Source organism: Columba livia, chromosome 1, assembly GCF_036013475.1.
Source record: "Columba livia isolate bColLiv1 breed racing homer chromosome 1, bColLiv1.pat.W.v2, whole genome shotgun sequence".
NCBI lineage: Eukaryota > Metazoa > Chordata > Aves > Columbiformes > Columbidae > Columba > Columba livia.
In genome coordinates this window covers 166558558-166576541 of record NC_088602.1, presented here as the reverse complement: position 1 = coordinate 166576541, position 17984 = coordinate 166558558, and the positions used below count along the sequence as shown (strand labels likewise).

The 17984-nt window shown below is 50.6% G+C and overlaps 1 protein-coding gene across 1 annotated transcript; it reads right to left on the bottom strand.

Moving 5' to 3' along the window:
- Positions 1–1270: 1270 nt before the first annotated feature.
- Positions 1271–11302, bottom strand: LOC135578532 (uncharacterized). Its single transcript, XM_065052427.1, has 15 exons — positions 11201–11302; positions 10568–10702; positions 9513–9661; positions 9281–9357; positions 8922–9024; positions 8763–8827; positions 8569–8646; positions 7571–7723; positions 7252–7421; positions 6958–7051; positions 6230–6342; positions 5668–5809; positions 5256–5307; positions 5041–5181; positions 1271–4756 (listed from the first exon to the last, which is right to left on the bottom strand). The coding sequence occupies exons 1-15, from the start codon at positions 11257–11259 to the stop codon at positions 4659–4661; spliced, it is 1629 nt and encodes a 542-aa protein (XP_064908499.1). The 5' UTR covers positions 11260–11302; the 3' UTR covers positions 1271–4658.
- Positions 11303–17984: the final 6682 nt, after the last annotated feature.

The following is a 17984-nucleotide window of genomic DNA, read 5'->3' as shown; positions in this document are numbered from 1 at the left end:
AGTTTGAGAATGCACACTTTTTTTGGAGGTTGTGTACACATACGCAGGCACTTGCAGGAAGAGCCAGAGGCCACGAATGCATTGCAAAGAGCAAGTTTTATTTTAGTTACCTCTCTACTGGGGGATCTCCGAAGCCACACCTGAGCTCTCAGGCAGAGGTGACACCAGCGGGGACGCAGGTGCTGGTCAGTTCAGCCCTGCTGGAAGATCGCCAGGCCTGCTGAGCTTGCTTATATTTCAAGGCTTCAGGCAGGCGCAGCCTCCCGCTCTTTCTCACAACAAAGCAAGAATCTCAGACATAGTGATAAGGCGCCTAGAGTTTCTCACAGGCCTATGTTATCTAACACAGAGGTTCTACTCATCAAGCACACAAGGCCAGTAAAACAATTAGTGTGATGTATGTGCTTTTTCTACAGACAGGTGCAAGTCACGTGAGCGTATTTACATTTAACTAACCTCCTCGCCAATCTTGTGTTATATTCCCATACAGAGGCAGAAAAGTAAAATGTACCAGAACCTAGTCCCAGAAATGTGAAGTTTGCAAGTTCACATTTGAAAGAGAGCTGGTTGGGGCTGTGGCTTTTTTCTGTGTTTTACAGTTGGTTGATTCTTACTCCAGCCTGCTTATATTTTTTTAGCAGAGGTGCCTTCTCCCCAAGGCTTCCTATATCTGATGGCCTAATTTGTACATAACCAACAGTGGTGGGATGTCCACACAGCTCCTCACTCATTTCACTACTTCAGCTGGATGGGGCAGAAAATAGAAAGCTTATGGGTTGAGATACAAATGGGGAGACTGCTTGCCAGTTACCATCTTGGACAAAAGAGACTTGACTTTAATTTATTGCCAATTAAAATAGATTTGCATAGTGAGAAACAAAGGCAACAAAATGTAAACCACCACTTTCCCCCCTACCCTTCTTCCCAGGCTCAACTTGCCACCTTCATTCCTATCCCCTCCAGCTCCCACCGGCAGCAGCAGCCGCCGTGTTGGGCAATGGGGCTTGTGGTCAGTCCATAACAGCTCCTCACAGAGGCCCCTGCAGCCCCCCACTGCCACAACCTTGACAACTACACACAATACAGACTTATAAGAATCGTTGTTCAAGGCAAGTAGGAAGGGATTTTAATATATTCTATGCTTGCAATTGCCTGTCGAGAAGAAAAAATCTGCTTTGCTCCCTAATAGCCACAGCAGTGGCTGCACTGCTGGCTCTATGCTGGCAGTTTTTACTTCTCATCCCTGCCTGGCTGCATCATTTAACCCGCAGTTGCTTCCTTATTAAATCAAATTCCATAATAATTCATTATTTAAAGGTGGGGGGTTTAGCTTTAATTGCTTTAAACCAGTTTTAGTCTTTAAATTAGGTTCGGAAGTGCTACTGCCTACTATCTAGTTAAAAAATGATAATGTTTAATTTACTTTAAAGTCAACAAAAGCAGCGAGCACAGCCGAAATGCAATTTGAGTCATACTGAGCAGCGTACATGGAAAGGACTCTTTCAGCCTTTTCATCTTGATAGATTATTTGACCTTAAGAACCAAGTTTCCCCCAGCACTGTTGAAGAGCTTCATTACTAACGCTCATCTATACATACCCTATGGGCACAAACCTGGGTATAGCAATTACTTCTTACTAGTTTTAGCCTCTACTTCTTTTTAATGTGTTTTTTACCTATTTCATTCCTCTTTGTCCTGTGGATTTTTTAGATTGCAGCCTAAACACTTCAGGAGGTACAGCTGGGAACAAGACTCTCTATTCAGGAGATAGGCAGGGATGCGGTGACTCTTCTGCAGGCCCTGTGCTGAAGAAAGAGACCTTAGAGCTGGTTTGTCCTTTTGTTGTCAGGTGGAACAGAAATATTGAGGGTTGAGGCAATTTTGAGCAGCTTTCTGTGCAGCAATACTGCACAGAAAGGCAGAAAAATGGGCTTGTCCTCCTGGCCTGGCTGGGCTGAAGCAAGCCTAGGACTCAGTAACGTTGTTTGGGAAATATCGTCGGCCCTGTTTTTGGAGAGGACAGAAACCCAGTCATCCTGCTTTAATCAATCAGCAGAAACCACAAATGCTGGAGTTTAAAGGTAGAATGTCACTGACATCTCTTGAAACACTGCTTCTCCAAGGTAGATTGCGTAAGGCATGTACAGGAAATAAAGACTATGCAGAAGAATCAGCAGTCTTCTGCAGGGCTCTCTGTAAATGCTTCTGCAGTTCAGTCCTTTTATCAGCAACCTCAGTCACTCATGGAAGCTGATCTTTGCTGATGACACCTGCCTCAGTACCCAAGCTCAGTTGCTTTCCGGTCTAAATGACATTTTAAATGCCAATGATGTGGCTGAGTGTCGCAGCAGATGGTGTCTTCAGCCAAGTGCAGCTGAAGCACTGACAAGAATGCACTAAATGTGACTTTAAGAGAGGCAACTTTCTGATATGGGAACCATGTATTAAGAAGACAAGTACCTCTTCCAGAAGCACCACTGGCGTGGAGGCCTTCCCTCTACGGAGCACTGCATCCTCCCTCGTATCTACCCAGGGTGCACCTCTCTGCCCGCCACACCTGAAACTGGCTGTGAGACGTTAGGGTGGATAATGATGGAGAAAGGAGCTTCAGGAGACCACCTGGGCTGTGTTTAGCCTAACTGCTGATCCAGCTTGTGTTGCATGGCCCGGACACACTGCCCAGTCCCCATCGCTGGGGTGACTCTGCCAGCAGGGTGTTTATCTGGTAGTGCAATGCCCCAGGTCAGCACAACACAGCATTAAAATAATTAGAGTAGGCTCCATCAGCAGGATCCACAAGTGGCACATCACTAAGCCTACAGATTTTGACCTTAAGACCCCAAAATTGCCCTGGGTGCACAGGTCTGGAGCAGCTGGAAGTTGCCTTTAAGAAAGAGGACCTGGCTGTAGGTGAGTATGAACTAGACTGTTCAATGCTCTTGAGACTCAGTGCTGATTGTGATGTTGAAAGCACCTCATGAATCTGCGGTTTGTTTGGCAAAACATTACCTCACCAAATGAGAGAGAATGAGGGGAGAGGCAGCACTAGCACTGCACTGAAGAGCCTGCAGCAAAGAGTTAACATTTCATAACCATTTCTACCTACAGCAAGAGAAGAAATCTTTGACAGCCGAGGATACCCTGGGCCATTTAAGAAAAATGGAAGGAGAAGGGAGGAGGCCTTGTCCTTTCCTACCCAACCTGTGCTGTACTGCTGACTCTTGCACACTGTGCCCACCCTTGAGGGCACACTGAGAACTTTTGGATACCCACCACCTCACATTTCTACATCTTACAAGCTCAGGCTTCAAATTTCAAGATGTTTCCTGCTAAGGCTGGTGCTGGGAAGCAGCCTGGGAATGACGACAGTGATTGTTTCGGATGCAGTTGCAAGTAATCAGCCCAGCAAGCTGGGGTATATATTTTCCACAGCTGTGATGTATTCAGAGTGAAACCTTTGAGTTACTAATTCTGTGGGGCTTATTATTCTCCTGGCAACTGAGAGGGAGAGAGGGAACAGATTCTTGCTTGGCTAGGAGGTTAAACCAGCTGCAAGTCTAAAGGTTGTCCCTTCATTTGGAGTTCACGAAGGATGTACCAAAGCGCGTACTTTGAGGTGGGAGGACAGTGGCAGCTTTAAATGGCACTTGAGGTTGCTCATGCAAATCCCACAGTCAATGCTGGGTTATGCCAGGGAAGGCCCACGTCAGTGGGAGAGATCAGAGTTGCGCGTGTCAGCTGGGAAATGCCCAGCAGGGGTTTCCTCCCAGAGCCCTGCTGAGCTTTGAAGCCCACCCTCCGCTCCCAAACAGACCAGGGCCCACACACCAGAGTCAGTGATGGTTCTTGCTTCCAGCCGAATTTCAGCATGTAGTTCAGGAAGGGGAGCGCTTTGCTGCACGTGGTGTCCCCAGCTGCCAGCAGGACCACGACCGTGACCACGCTCAGCCCACAGAGGATCTCAGAGCCCCTGGAGACTTTCCCTTTGCTGAGGAGCCAAAAGTAGGTCTGGCCCTTTTATTTCCTTATGTTTCTGAGTCACTTGAATCCATTTCATTTCCCTGACACTGCTCTCTCGCCACCCTCACAAGAGAAAAGTGTTTTCCTTTGGCTGAGGTGCCATTCCCCCGTCCCAGCTTGTGCTCACTTCTTCGCACCTTTCCCCTCGGCGGGCAACAAATCCATCAGATCGCTCTGGGAACTGCAAAGCTTCCATGGCTACCAGAAGCTCAACCACCACCTTCTGCCCAGACCACCAGGAGGATTGCTCTAGGGTGGCAGGAAGAGTCTGGTAACTGATTATTAGCAGTAGCTCAGCGCAAGTCCCCGACCTGAGTACAACCATGTCTCAGGGCTCCTCAGGGGAAAAGGACACAGATGTGTGTTCCCTCTTGGAGGCGTCTGCACGACTGGTATTCATCAGAGCAAGGGCAGAGAGAGACATGCTAAGTGCCTGCATGGGTTGAGAGCCTGAGCGAGCCTTCAAAGATAGGACTGTCCTCATCCAAACCCACGAGGTCCCAAGCACTCCAATTGGGCAGCAAAACGAAGACACGGACTAGACGACACAGTTTATTAAATAGCACGCTGCAACAGTACAGCTGGCACCAGACGCAGGGCAATGGCTGCACAAGATGGAATGTGAAGGTTTGCAGGCTTCATTCCTCTCTCTTGCGACCACCCTGGTTTCGGGCACCGGCACTTCCTCTGCTCTGGCATCTTGTCAGGGCTGATGGTGCTGGAGGCTCAGCAGTGGCTGGGGAAGGGTTAGTGTGGGCTGTTAGTTTATACAGCAGGCTGGGCCAAAGGTGGCACTGGAAACTGGATTCTGGAAGTACAGCACTAATGTGCAGCTCCAGATCCAGAAAACCAAACACTCAGATGTGTCAACAACAAAGCTACAGCCTGTGGGCTACAGCCACAAGTGGAAAATTGCGTTCCGTGGAGATAGGGATCAACCTCTTGTGGTTTTTGCCTTATTTCTTGTCCAGCTCTTTCTCCCATCTCTCTTTTAGAATGCTTTACTTGGCTGTGACCTACCACGGGAGTCCCGAATGACTTTTGAGGCTAAGCCCAGGTTCCAGACTGGTTGTTCCTGAGTCCCACGCAAAGCGGAAAAACTTCTCACAGGTCCTGGGTTTATCTTGCCTGCTGCATGTGTTGTTGCAACTGCACCTCCAGCTGTTGGGAAATGTCACCAACTTGTAGGTGGCAAACCAAAAGCAAGTCAAAGAGAGAGCTCTAATGTCACTCACTTCTGTGGAAATCCGGAAGGCGGGAGGCCATTGAGACTCCTTTTGTCACCTGCTGACAGAGCATTCAAAAGTATTAAAATCTTGTGGTATGATGATGATGATGATGACCCTCTCTGCTCTTCTCACTTGGGGCCCCGGGACTGCGTCCTGCTTGGAGAGGCCATTGAGCTCCGCAGCCCTGCTGGGACTCCTGGCTCATGGTTTTTAGCCATCTGGGTAACTACATCTGTGTTCCTCAACGTCATCACCATCCACTGCTACAACAGCAGTAGGAGCATCAAGAGAATTCAATCAATTGCAAAATACAGCTAACAGATAAACAGCAACATGGAAAAATGTATAGGACGAGAATCATAGAGGTTCCAGCAGAAAAAAGAATCACCTCCAGTCCACTAAACAAACCAGAGCTCACCTTTCTTCTCTGTTTACCAACTTGCTTGGCCACCTCAGAACAGCTGTTCTTCAGGCCTCTCTGGAAACTGGGCTGGGACTCTCTCTTCCTCACTGTATATTCCATCAGCTTTGCCTGAGATGCCTCCAGAAGCGTCTCCAAGCTGCGCAGCAAATTAGTAAGGAAAGCATGAAACAAAGCAAAAGTCGGTATTTTTCACCTCCTCTTAGGTGAGCAGCACAGCCATGGCTTCCTTCATCTGTCTGTAATGCACTTGACAGGCCAGGAATTGCTGAGAGCAACCAGTGCTCCAGTACCACACATCACTTGGAGGGCCTAAAGTCTACTTGCACAGAGGAAGAAAAGATTTCCTTCCCTCCCAGGAGAACAGCAGGCAGCTTACATTTGAGAGGCCTTGTGTAGCTTTCTAAAACCATGGGCTTATGCAAAGAAGCACCTTATAAGATGGAATGTGAGGCTTGAATTTGCTCCCAAGTGGTTAGTATGTGCTATTACATTAGAGTTCAGCAGTGCTTGACTCTTACTCAACGTACTGGTTTTTTAAAGCACTAAAAAGCCATACCCGCTAGGTTCTTCCTCCAGGGTGCCATTACTTGTCTGTGTTTCCTCCAGAATCGCTTCCAATTGGTGTTTCTTCTCAGCCGGCTTCTTCAATTCCTTGCTTTCGCTCCCACGCTGTGAAAATAGCAAAGATACATCACCCGCAGAGCACAGGAACAGATCTCCATGCAGAAGGTGCAGACAGATTCTCATCTTTGGAGGTCTTCTGATTGCATTACGGGTCCACATCTTGTGGCCAAGGAACCCATAGTCCCTAAAACAGGAAGGGCACCAGAGCAGAGGCAACTGAAGAACTCCTGTCACAGTCTGATGACGCCAGTCAGGCCTTTGGGATGAAGCGCTCGGCACCACCAGAGCCCAAGGAACGTCTGCAGCTGAAGGTACCAAATGCCTCTACAGCACGACTGTCTGAAGTGCTGCCTGAGGCCTCAGCCTCACAAGTGTTCTAAAGCAGAAAATACTAAAGCCAGTCCCTGACTGCCAAGTCCTTCACAAAGACGGCATTAGGTGGGACTGATGTAGGACTGGCTATAGTCTCATGGGACAACTCTCAAGGCCAGAAAGCTGTGGGATGGGGCAGCAGGACTTGGAGGGCAGCCAGTAGTCAGCAGAACAGAGGAAATTATCTCTCCCAGGCTCTCTGGGAAAACCTCTTCTTCAAATTTCCCCACCTGAACATGGAACTCGTCTCTGGGAGCTCGTCAAAAGGGAAGGTTTTGACTAGCTTACTGAGGCAGAGGCTCGCAGCTCTTTCAGAAGGGCTTCCATGGTGTTGGCTTGTTGCCGGCCTGTGGCTTCCAGCTTGGCCATTCCAACTTGGAGCCTAAAAAAGAAGGACAGCTCTTACCACAGAAGTCCACAAGAGCACAAATCCCAAAGGAAGAGTGTGATAGAACCTCATCTGAAACAAAAGCGTCTTTGAAAAACATGTGGTATTATCTTGCTGGCATGCACAAAGGCAGTCCAGTTGTTTTCCCACAATCGCAGAAAGCAAAGCCTTGCCCTGCTGTGTGACTTCCTTACTGTTGCATGCGTTCTTCCAGCTCTGGGATAGCTGCAGTTCCAGAAGAGGTGACCAGAAGGCTCTGCAGGTTCCTGGCAGCTGTTAGCTCCCTCTCCTTATTCTTTATGGCACTCTCCAGGGCCTCGGCATAACACTCGCTCCGGATCAGCCGTTCTTGCAGTTCCTGCAGCTGTCAAACCAAAGCAAGAATCCGCAGAAGTCAGCTTAGGCTTGATAAAAAGGAGTGGACCCTCAACCATGGCTCCGTTCCTCACTCTGGTTTGCAGCAGAAGAGGCCTGGGTCCCTGCCAAGAGGCAAGAGACAGGCTTTCTCCCTACCTGAGCTTTAGAATGGTTCAGTTCCTTCTGCAGCTGCAGTTTCTGTTGCTGCAGGTCCCTGCTGCAGCGCTTCTCGACTTCAAGTGAAACTTCTGCTCTGGAGCAGTTTCTGAGAGCGCTGACAAGCTCCTGCCACAGCCACCTGATGAATCCCTAAAGAAATGGTGTTCCATGAGCAGGGAGCAGTCAGTAGGAAGATGACAACAGGACACATGCTTTTAGTCATGGGATCATATCATTAGACTGATCTTCAGCATGGCCAGCAGGTGGAGGGAGGTGATTCTCCCCTTCTGCTCTGCTCTGCTCTTGGGAGCCCCACCTGGACTACTGCCTCCAGCTCTTGGGTCCCCAGCACAAGGAAGACACGGGCCTGTTCGAGGGGGTCCAGAGGAGGGCCACAGAAATGATCAGAGGGTTGGAACAAGGGTGGTGGGACACTGGAGCAGGCTGCCCAGAGAAGTTGTGGGTGCCCCATCCCTGGAATTGTTCAAAGTCAGGCTGGGCAGGGTTTTGAGCAAGCTGACCTAGTGGAAGATGACCCTGCCCACAGCAGGGCTTTGGACTAAATGATCTTTAGAGGACCTGTCCAACCCAAACCATTCTAAGCTTCTATGACTCAGTGAATTCAAAGATGAGAGATTTTGGCCACCACCAGCAGGCATCTGCCGGCACCTTTCTCAGCTGAGCACATCCAAACGACTGGCAGCTCATCAGGATGCTTTCTCTCTCCTAATACATAGAAAACGCTTCTGTATTTTCCTCCTCCAAACAGAGGCTGAGAGTCTGTGCCACCAACTTTTTTCTAACCGTACGTTTTCCCTCTTCATGCTGCACCTCTGCTTCACAATGGGAACAAAAAGTGATCCAAAAGAGGCTTCAGGTCCTGATTCAAAAAGTGCCTCTTAGCAGCACTCCAAAAGGAACTCAGTAGCAAGAGCAGGTCTCCTTAACCTGACAGGCTTGATTTATAGATATGTGCATCAGGCCCCAAGAGTCACCTCAGTGTCGCCTTGACCATCGGTTTGTGTTGAAGCCTCCTTCTTGAGCGGAAGCTCTTCTCTCTCCAGTGCAAAAACCTGAGCGAGCAAGAACACAGACAGACAGACAGTGAGGAGAGGAATCCGCAGCAACAGCTTTCAGCAGCTGGGCTTTACAAGTGCAACAATTCTGTTAGCTCGGGAAGACAAAGTACCTCATCCAAAGAAGAGAGGTCAAAATCTTCTTCTTCTTGTGCTGCACCTGCTGCTGGCAACACACCTACAAAGAGATAAGAAGCGCCACACTGCTGTGAGTGCTTATTTCACTCTGCTTTTCCCCACCCGCTTCACTCCAGAGAAGCTTAGGGAATTACCAATGTGATGCTCCTCTGCAACAGGCTGCACACACGCTCCTTGTTGGTTTGCACCATGAGGCAGCATGACAGCTGACACTTCCTCTGGACCTTCAGAATCAGTCTGTGTGAATTAAGACATGCGTTAGAACTGGCACAAACTCCTTCTGGACCCGTCTCCATTCCTGGAGGTATTCAGGGGACGTGTAGATGTATTGCTAAGGGACATGGTTCAGTTCTGGACTTGGCAGTGCCAGCTGTGCAGCTGGACTCGATGATCTTAAGTGTCTGTTTTGACTGAAGAGATGCTGGCATTCCAAGCCTGTGTCAGAAGCAGAAGGAAAAGAGCTCAAAAGTAAGCAAGCCCAGTTGGGCCCCACCTTCAGAGAAGTTAGGTCTAAATCAGACACGGAGTCACATTCCTCCTCTTGCTGTGCTCCAGCTTCTGGCAAGACACCTTCAAAGGAGAGAAGAGGCACAATGCAGTCGTGAGTGCTTGTTTAACTGTGTCTTTTCCCGTCCCCCAGGCCCTGCATTTAACAAAGGGTTCTCATTGTCCTTAAGGCCTCAGCGATTTGTCCTCATCACCTCCTCCATGCTGAGGGATCCTACCTGCTCCAGTCTGCACAGGTGCTCCCATGGGAGGGGCAGCAGTCGTCCCAGAGCAAGAGATCTCAGGTACTGCTGGACCTCCTGTGCCTCCTACAGAGCGTTCTCCTGTTCTTTTACAGTTTTCATATTCCTCCAGTGTCTTTATAACTCTACATAGAAAAAGGAAGGAAATTAACTCGGTGATCTTATCCCCACTACATTGCACACATGTCATTTTCTAACAGCTCTGGCAGAGGGTCAGTCTGGGCTCTGAAGAGACACCACTTTCAGGGTTGCTTCACAAGCAGAACTAAAGACAAAAAACCCCCAAACTCAAGAAAATAGTAAGGACATCCTCCAGACCAAGGCTGCTGTGCAAAATGGTGCATTAGCACAAGACCGATCCCGTGCTAGAAGCATGCAGGGAAGGAACCAGCCTCTTGTTTTGCTAGAGCTATCCTCAAACATGCTTTGTTCCTAAAGAGGTTTTTACTCCACAGTTTACCCCAGCACCCTTCTCTCCTGCTCCCCATCCGTATGGGATGACAGAATGGGCAGGGGGAGAAGACACAAAGCTCAGATTCAGCAAAAAGAGGTCATGGGCAGTTGTTTATGGCTTGTCAAGGCATACTTGTGGGCATAATGCTGTTCATTCACCCACCAGTAGGCTACCGTCACTAGGAGAGGGCTATTTCATTCAGCCTAGCTGTTAAGGACATGTAGCCACCTTAGGGAAGGAACAGTCAGGGGAGCAAAGCTACCCACAAGAGGAGGAAAACCTCTGAAGATTTTAATGCATCAGGGATATTGGTTGGATCCCCTCTGAAACAAAAGGCAGGTAGCTGCTAGTCAGTTGGGTGGAGCTTGGCAGCACGCAGGTGAATTCTCAGACAGAGCTGTGGAGGGAAGTTTTCCTCAGCTTGCAAATCAACCCTTGACACGGAAAGAGACGCATCACAAGATGTCACTGAGCCCAGCTTCAAAGGTCTCAACACCCCATTCAAGAAAAAAGGGCTGCCCCTCAACACAGACATGCTGACAATGCAGCTGCTCTAACCAGGATGTAAAACACTTACTCAGGCTTAAACTGACGGTGACAAGCGAAAACATCAGAGCCATACTTGTTTCGATGAAAAAGATCAACACCATGCTGAAGAAGAAGCCGTAGTACATTCACATTCCCAGCATAAGCGGCAATCACAAGAGTGGTCCTAAAGCATCCAAGAAACGACAGGAAATACATCAGCTTCTGCAAACATTGCCTTGCCATTACTTGAGTCCTTCTTCGCTCCTCAAACAAATCATTTCCCCTCACCCAGGCAGAGCAAAATTACAGCAGAACACGTGGATGCGTCAGACAGTTGAGGATGGTGGGACCTCGGGAGGTCTCCAGGCCAAGCGTCTCCCCGGAGCAGACTCGGGGAGGTGTGTGTGTGTGTCTGTGTTTCTGTGTGCACGTGTGTGCACGCTCACGCACACGTGTGTGTGTGTGCTGGCACTACAGCCAACGCTTGCTTGCAGCCCTCAGTGCAGAGATCATCCCCTGAGGTAAGAGAGCAGCCGAGCGCGGGTCTGCTCTCACAAGTGGCACAGAAGGAGCTCCTTCTGGGCAGCTCCTGGTGCTTTTTCAAAGCTCATTCCTATGGCTCCCATCAAGCCAGCCTGAACAATGCTCAGGAGTCCCACGCACACTTTTGACGAGAATTCACCTGTCATGCAGATCTCGAGTGTGCACATCAGCTCCTTTTTGAATGAGGAACTCAACCATCTCTTCGTGGCGTTGGAGGATGGCAATGGCAAGAGGTGTGTATCCCAACTGAAAGGAGAAATCGTCTCCCTTAGAAGAACACAGGAAAGGCTGGGGAAGAGAAGCCTTACCCGAAACCCAAGCTTACCACATTCTTAGCCTCAATCTGGGCATTGTGCTTGAGTAAGAGCTCCACCATCGCTTTGCTGGGCATGATGGCAGCCATGTGAAGGGCAGTGTTGCCGCCAGCACCTCTGTGGTCAGGGTCGGCACCGTGCTCCAGCAGAGCAGTCACGCAGTCTTTGTGCTCGTGCTCTACCGCCTGGAAACAAGCCACAAAGGAGGAGTAACTTCCAACACGTACCTTTCTCTCTGTCAGAGCTCCTGCATCTTCCCAACACGGGAAAGTACGAGCGCCTTCAAACATTAGGCAACATATGCCCCTTCCCCACTGACTGCAACATACCTGCTTCTATGCAGGCCTACGTAAAGAATCACGCAAGCCAGGCATGGCTCGGTGCACAATCGACAAGCCCCACGTACGACAGCATAACATATTCCACGTACCAGCATCAGTGGTGTTTTCTCAAACATGCCATGAGGGTTGAGCTGGCACCGCTTTCCTGCCAGAAAGCGAACGACATCTGCATGGCCGTTCGCACAAGCAAGATGCAGAGGCGTCCTAGAAATTAAATACATCCAGTTAGCAGAGACAAGACGGCTGAAGACATCGTTTCAGGCTGTGGTGCCAACCACCTAGGGGCACAAGGCTCAACTGCCAAAAAAGCAGCCGAAAGCAAGGTTTCTGGTGCCAGAGCGCATCCGCTGGCTCCTGTCCCAGCTGGGGCGGGCCTCCGCTAAGGGCAGCGCTGTGGAGCCGGCCTGTCCCTAGGGTGCTTGCGATCGTGTGGGGCTTCGCCGGCTCTTCCAGCCAGAGCACGTGTGTCTTCGCTATGGGCACTGCCCGCCTCTTACTGCTTGTTGGCATCCCGCGAGTTGATGGAGAATCTCTTCCGCCACCAGCGCTGCTGCAGCCAGGCCAGGTCGCCACGGGCGGCCGCGCCGTGCAGCCCGCCCCGGCGCTTCTCCCGGAGCTCCGAGGCCCCGGCGGTGCCGGGCGCGGAAGCGCCGTCAGACGGCGGCCGCTCCCGCACCCTCCTGAGCAGTGCCATGGAGCTCTGCCTGGTGCGGGGGAGACGAGGGCACGGCCCGCTCCGGGATGAGGAGCCGCAGGAGTCGCCCGGCGGACTCTGACGAGCCCCGGAGAGCAAGGGGAGTGGGCGCGGAGAGGGCAAGAGAAGCCCAGAACCGAGCCCCTGGTGGACAAGGGTAGAGGGCACGGAGAGGGCAAGAGAAGCCCAGAACCGAGTCCCGGGAGAGCAACGTTAGAGGGCGTTGCGAAGGCGAGAAGAGCCGAGAAGAGGCGAGTCCCGAGCTGGGTCGCAGCTCCCGACGCTCCGAGCCACACACGCACTGCCGGTCCCGCTGCGGCGGCGACAGCACTGAGAGCCGGCGGCTGCAGGGGGCGGCTTAAAAGCGGCAGCTCGGTGCGTCACAGCGGGAGGGCCGGGGGCGTCACAGCGGGCGGGGTGACGCCGGCCCGGGGCGAGCGGGCTGCGGCTCCGGCGCTGGGGCTCCCGCGGGGCCGGGCGGCCGGGAAATGCGTTTGCGAATGTGCCGTTTGCACAGCTGCGGTTCAGGAGCCCAGTTCGCGGCCGTGTGCAGGCTGTTGAAGGATCCGTCTGTCAGTGACACCCCCTCGGGGCTACTGGGAACGTACTGAGAAGCTGCTAAATTAATGGATGCTGTGATTAAGTTCCGTACCCATCGTTACTGATGTAGCTGTCGTTAGCCAATTGACATGAGATAATTGCTTCCTGACAACCTGCAAAAGGAGGGGATATTTTTCCAGTTCTGGATCCTTCTGCATGGCCAGAGGGAGACAGAAGATTAATTAATACATTGTTTAGAAGCAGAGTGCTTAGTTTACTTCTACTTCTAACTAATAATTAATAGTTTTATTGTAAGTAGGAAACTAAACAACTAAACAATTATAACTAACATCATCAATTACTTCCTGGTATACTGTACTGTATGTCAAAATTTTCAGAAATTGTAATGCATATGTAATAATTGTGTGAATACGAGCAACACAAGAGCATCCAGTCTTTGGAGCACTGATGGAGGATGATCTGCAGTGTTCCCCAGCAGGAATAAAATAAAGAATGTCACTTAACAGTACAACCGACTCTGCTGTGAAGTTTCTTTCTCTGTTTCAGTAGACGGTGCTGGTTTGAGGCACGTGTTTGCCAAGTGTGTTTTGGTGTCTTTGTGAAGGGTGGCTTCTCAAAGTTGTCATGCCTAGCTGTCTGTCTGCTTGCACTTGAAGTGATGAGGACTGGGCCAGGTGAACCTCCGGAGCTGGCTGCTTCTGCTGCTGCCCAGCCAGACCTGGAGCACGATGGTTCTTCTGCACTTGCAGGTCTCAAAGTGGGGGTTTGTTGTGGGTTTAGATTGCGGGGTGACAATAAAACCCTGGCAGATGTATTGTTAACTTCCTCTCCCCCCCACTTCCCCCTTTTGCCCCTCCATCTCCTCGCTTCCCACCAAGGACAGGCGATCGGGAGTGAAAGAAGGACAGAGAGAAGAGAGTTGGAAAAATTAAAAATGTTTTAGGAACGCTACTAATAAGAATAGGCCTCGGTTCGCAGGGACGACTAGCGAGATCCTCTCCTAATGTCGGCCATAAGCAGAAGGGAAAAGGGGCGAGATCCTCGTCATCTCCCGCTTTTATATGAAATATTCGCGTGAATGGAATGTTATGCACCGTTGGTCAGTTTCTTGGTCACCGGTTTCTCGTTGCCCCTCTCGCGAGATGTCCATCTGTCCTTATCAATAAGTTTGCATTCCATTGCTATGTTTACCAAAACATGTGTCTGGTTCTCCAGGAAAATGCAGCTAATATGAAGGCTTTAGCTGACAGACAAATTCACTAAAAGAGAAACTTGTTTTTTAACAAAACCAGGACATTCCATCCCATATAATATGCCATTAATTGAACACTTAAACCTTATCTATACAATCTACCAACACAATCTAATTAATCACTACTACTATATATATATACATATGTACATATTTACACAGGAGTAATTAATCTTAATCAGTGGACCATCCTTTGAAAAGTTCATCAAGTTCATTTTGTCACAACAGTCTCCCAGGGCAGGAAAAATGGTGCAAGTGCATCTCATGACCACTGTTTGTGGGTTAAAGACATCAACGTTGAAGAAGTTGTCAGGCGCCACTCAAAGAAGCTAGCTCTGCTTTCATCATCCCTGTCTTGATCTGAAAGACACTTATTAAACACTGTTAGTATGGCAATTCACATCATGCAGTTCAGTGCTTAATATTTTCACCTAAAATCAAATCCCCTTGAGGTACACACCGAACTTCTCCATCCTTAAGCATCACCCAAGAGGTGCTGCCAGGTCCCTGGGCAAAAACAATCCCACAAATGGGCTTTCCTTTGCCTGAGGCAGGAGTAACCCAGACTGCCTTTCCTAACATGTTTTTCATGTGTACTACAGGGACTTTGTCTCCTTCCACAGTACGAAGAATTCCTGATTGGGCAGGCCCGGCTCGGTTGGTTGATCCCCTGGTGTTGACCAACCAAGTGGCTTTTGCTAAATGTGAATCCCAGTTTTTAAAGGTTCCACCACCAAGTGCCTTTAGTGTAGTTTTTAACAAACCATTGTACCTTTCAATTTTCCCAGAGGCTGGTGCATGATATGGAATATGATATATCCACTCAATACCATGTTCTCTGGCCCAATTGTCTATAAGACTGTTTCTGAAATGAGAAACATTGTCTGATTCAACATTGTCGCCAAAGGTCTTGCTTTTCAAGCCCCAAGATAGTATTTCGGGCTGCAGCGTGAGATACGGCATATGTTTCCAACCATCCAGTGGTTGCTTCCACCATTGTAAGTACATAACGCTACCTTGACGTGTTTGTGGAAGTGTAATATAATCAATCTGCCAAGCTTCTCCATATTTATACTTTAACCATCGCCCCCCATACCATACAGGTTTTAACCGCTTTGCTTGTTTGATTTTGGCGCAAGTTTCACGTTAATGAATAACCTGTGAAATAGTATCCCTAGTTAAGTCCACCCCTTGATCACGACCCCATTTATATGTTGCATCTCTACCTTGATGCCCTGAAGCATCATGCGCCCACCAAGCTAGGAAAACTTCACCTTTATGTTGCCAGTCCAAGTCCACCTCAGCTACTTGAATTTTAGCAGCTTGATCCGCTTGTTGGTGGTTTAGATGTTCCTCGGTGGCTCGACTTCCAGGCACGTGATCATCTACATGACGAACTTTCACAGGCAGGCTCTCTAGACGAGCAGCAATGTCTTGCCACAGTGTGGCAGCCCAAATGGGTTTACCTCTGCACTGCCGGTTGCTTCTCTTCCATTGCTGTAGCCATCCCCACAAGGCATTTGCTACCATCCATGAGTCAGTGTGGGGATAAAGTATTGGCCACTTCTCTTGTTCGGCAATGTCCAAAGCCAGCTGGATGGCTTTCACTTCTGCAAATCGACTAGATTCACCTTGTCCTTCAGTGGCTTCTGTAACTTGTCGTGTGGGACTCCACAGAGCAGCTTTCCACCTTCGATGTTTTCCTACAAGACGACAGGATCCATCTGTGAACAGTGCGTACCGCTTATCAGTCTCTGAAAGTGTATTATACGGTGGTGCTGCTTCAGCAAGTTTTACTTCCTCCTCATCTGGAGACATCCCAAAGTCTTTGCTTTCTGGCCAGTCTGTAATCACTTCTAAATCCCTGGGCGATTGGGATTTCCAATTCGAGCTCGTTGCAATCCATTTACTCCACGTAACCTCGGTGGCATGACGTGGAGAGGGAACCGTCCCTTTGAATATCCAGCTCGGCACCGGCAGTCGAGGTGCTAGGAGGAGCTGTGCTTCAGTACTGATCACTTCTGAAGCAGCTCGAACTCCTTCATATGCTGCTATTATCTCCTTTTCAGATGGAGTATAGTTGGCCTCACATCCTTTGTATCCTTGTCTCCAAAAACCTAAGGGTTGACCTCAGGTTCCTCCTGGTGCTTTCTGCCAGTGGCTCCAGGTAAGTCCGTTATCTCCGGCTGCGGTGTAGAGCACATTTTTAACATCTAGTCCAGTCCGAACTGGTCCAAGGGCCACCGCGTGAGTTATCTCATGCTTAATTTGTTCAAAGGCTTGTCGTTGTTCCGGGCCCCAGTCAAATTGTTTCTTTTTACAAGTCACTGGATAGAGAGGGCTCACAATCTAGCTGTAGTCAGGAATACGTATTCTCCAAAAACCTAAAACACCCAAGACAGTCTGTGTCTCCTTTTTATTAGTAGGTGGAGACATTGCTGCAATTTTATTGATCACAATCATTGGGATCTGATCAGTGCCCCTCCCCCACCGCTGAGGTCATTAGAATGGCGCGCTGGGTTAACCCGGCGCTGTCCCGGCAACGGTTCTGTGCCAACACGGAGCGTCACGGGCAGGAGCCAAGCTCTTGCCCAGAAGCACCACTCGGCACTGGGCGTCCCTCTGGCTGGCTTTTGCCACCTGCCTGGCCGTTCTCTTGTGCCCCAGAAGAGAGATTTACAGGAGGCCTCTCTTTACCTCGTCGGGATGGGACAGGTCAACTGCTGCCGCGGCTCTAGGTAGGCGTCCCCATGCAAGGCTCAGAGACACCCCAGAACAGCCGTACACCGCAGCAGCCAAATTTCTCACGCCTGACACCGTTTGCTCTGCAGGGACGAGCCTGAGCCCGTGCAGCAGTGTGTGCCCATCCCGGCATCATGGGAACCACTGCTCCGGCAGCGTGTGAGGGTGACCCAGGGCCGTGTGACGAGGAAGAGGGACCTCCTCCTCTTCAGGGACACGCTGGTCATCGCCAAGCACCAGTAAGATTTGCAGAGCACAGCTGCCTTTCCTCCCAAGCACTGGCCCTGGCACCAGGGCAGCATCATCCCAGGAGCAGCCCCAGGCCAGCGGCACCCTGGTGCTGGATACAGCCATGGCCGTGACTGTGGCAGGGGGACTCAGGAGGGGAGCCGGCGGGCTCAGGCTCCTCCAGCTCACTCCCTGCCGCTCCTCTCTGCAGACGTGGCAGCGCCCCGCGCCCAAAGCTCTGCCTGGCTCTGGGCCAGCTGCAGGTGCTGGGCAGCGCCAAGGGGGCAGCTGGCGATGCCTCTGAAGAGGAGGAAGGCAAGCACACCACCTCACTCCTCCTCGTCTGGCCCTGCGGCTCGTGTGTCATCACTTTCCGGTGAGTCTGGGTGCCACCTCCCACGGCTTCGTCCTGTCTCTGGGACCATCCCCACGGGGCAGGGCTGTGCCAGCGCCTGCCTGTGCCCGCAGGCTGGGGAGCAGCGGCACTCAGGCTGTGTCTGCTCTTTCTGCAGCTGCCGGGCAGTGAAGGAGCTCTGGCTCAGCGCTCTCCTTGGGTAAGCCCTGCCTGGCAGTGAAGCCTGGGGGACCTGTGCGCTCATCATAGGGGGATGCTCTAGGTATCGTAGCCCTACAGTGTGGAAACAGGGCTCTACAGCTGAGAAGAGCTGGACCTTGGGCGGTGGGCAGCTCTTGAGTGGGCAAAGCTGGTGGAGCACCTTCACCCAGCTGTGTGCACACAACACCTGCCCAACCCCACCTGGACCTTTGCTGCTGCTCTCCGCTCGGCTTCT

What these genes read in the sequence shown, in the direction of transcription:
- LOC135578532 (XM_065052427.1), bottom strand. Translation starts at nt 11,259, where the DNA reads ATGGTTGAGTTCCTCATTCAAAAAGGAGCTGATGTGCACACTCGAGAT. An exon ending in CTGGAGGAAGAACCTAGCGG is followed by an intron (nt 5,810 to 6,229) that starts GTATGGCTTTTT and finishes TTTGCTGCGCAG; the next exon opens with CTTGGAGACGCTTCTGGAGG. An exon ending in CCTTCCGGATTTCCACAGAA is followed by an intron (nt 5,182 to 5,255) that starts GTGAGTGACATT and finishes ATTTCCCAACAG; the next exon opens with CTGGAGGTGCAGTTGCAACA.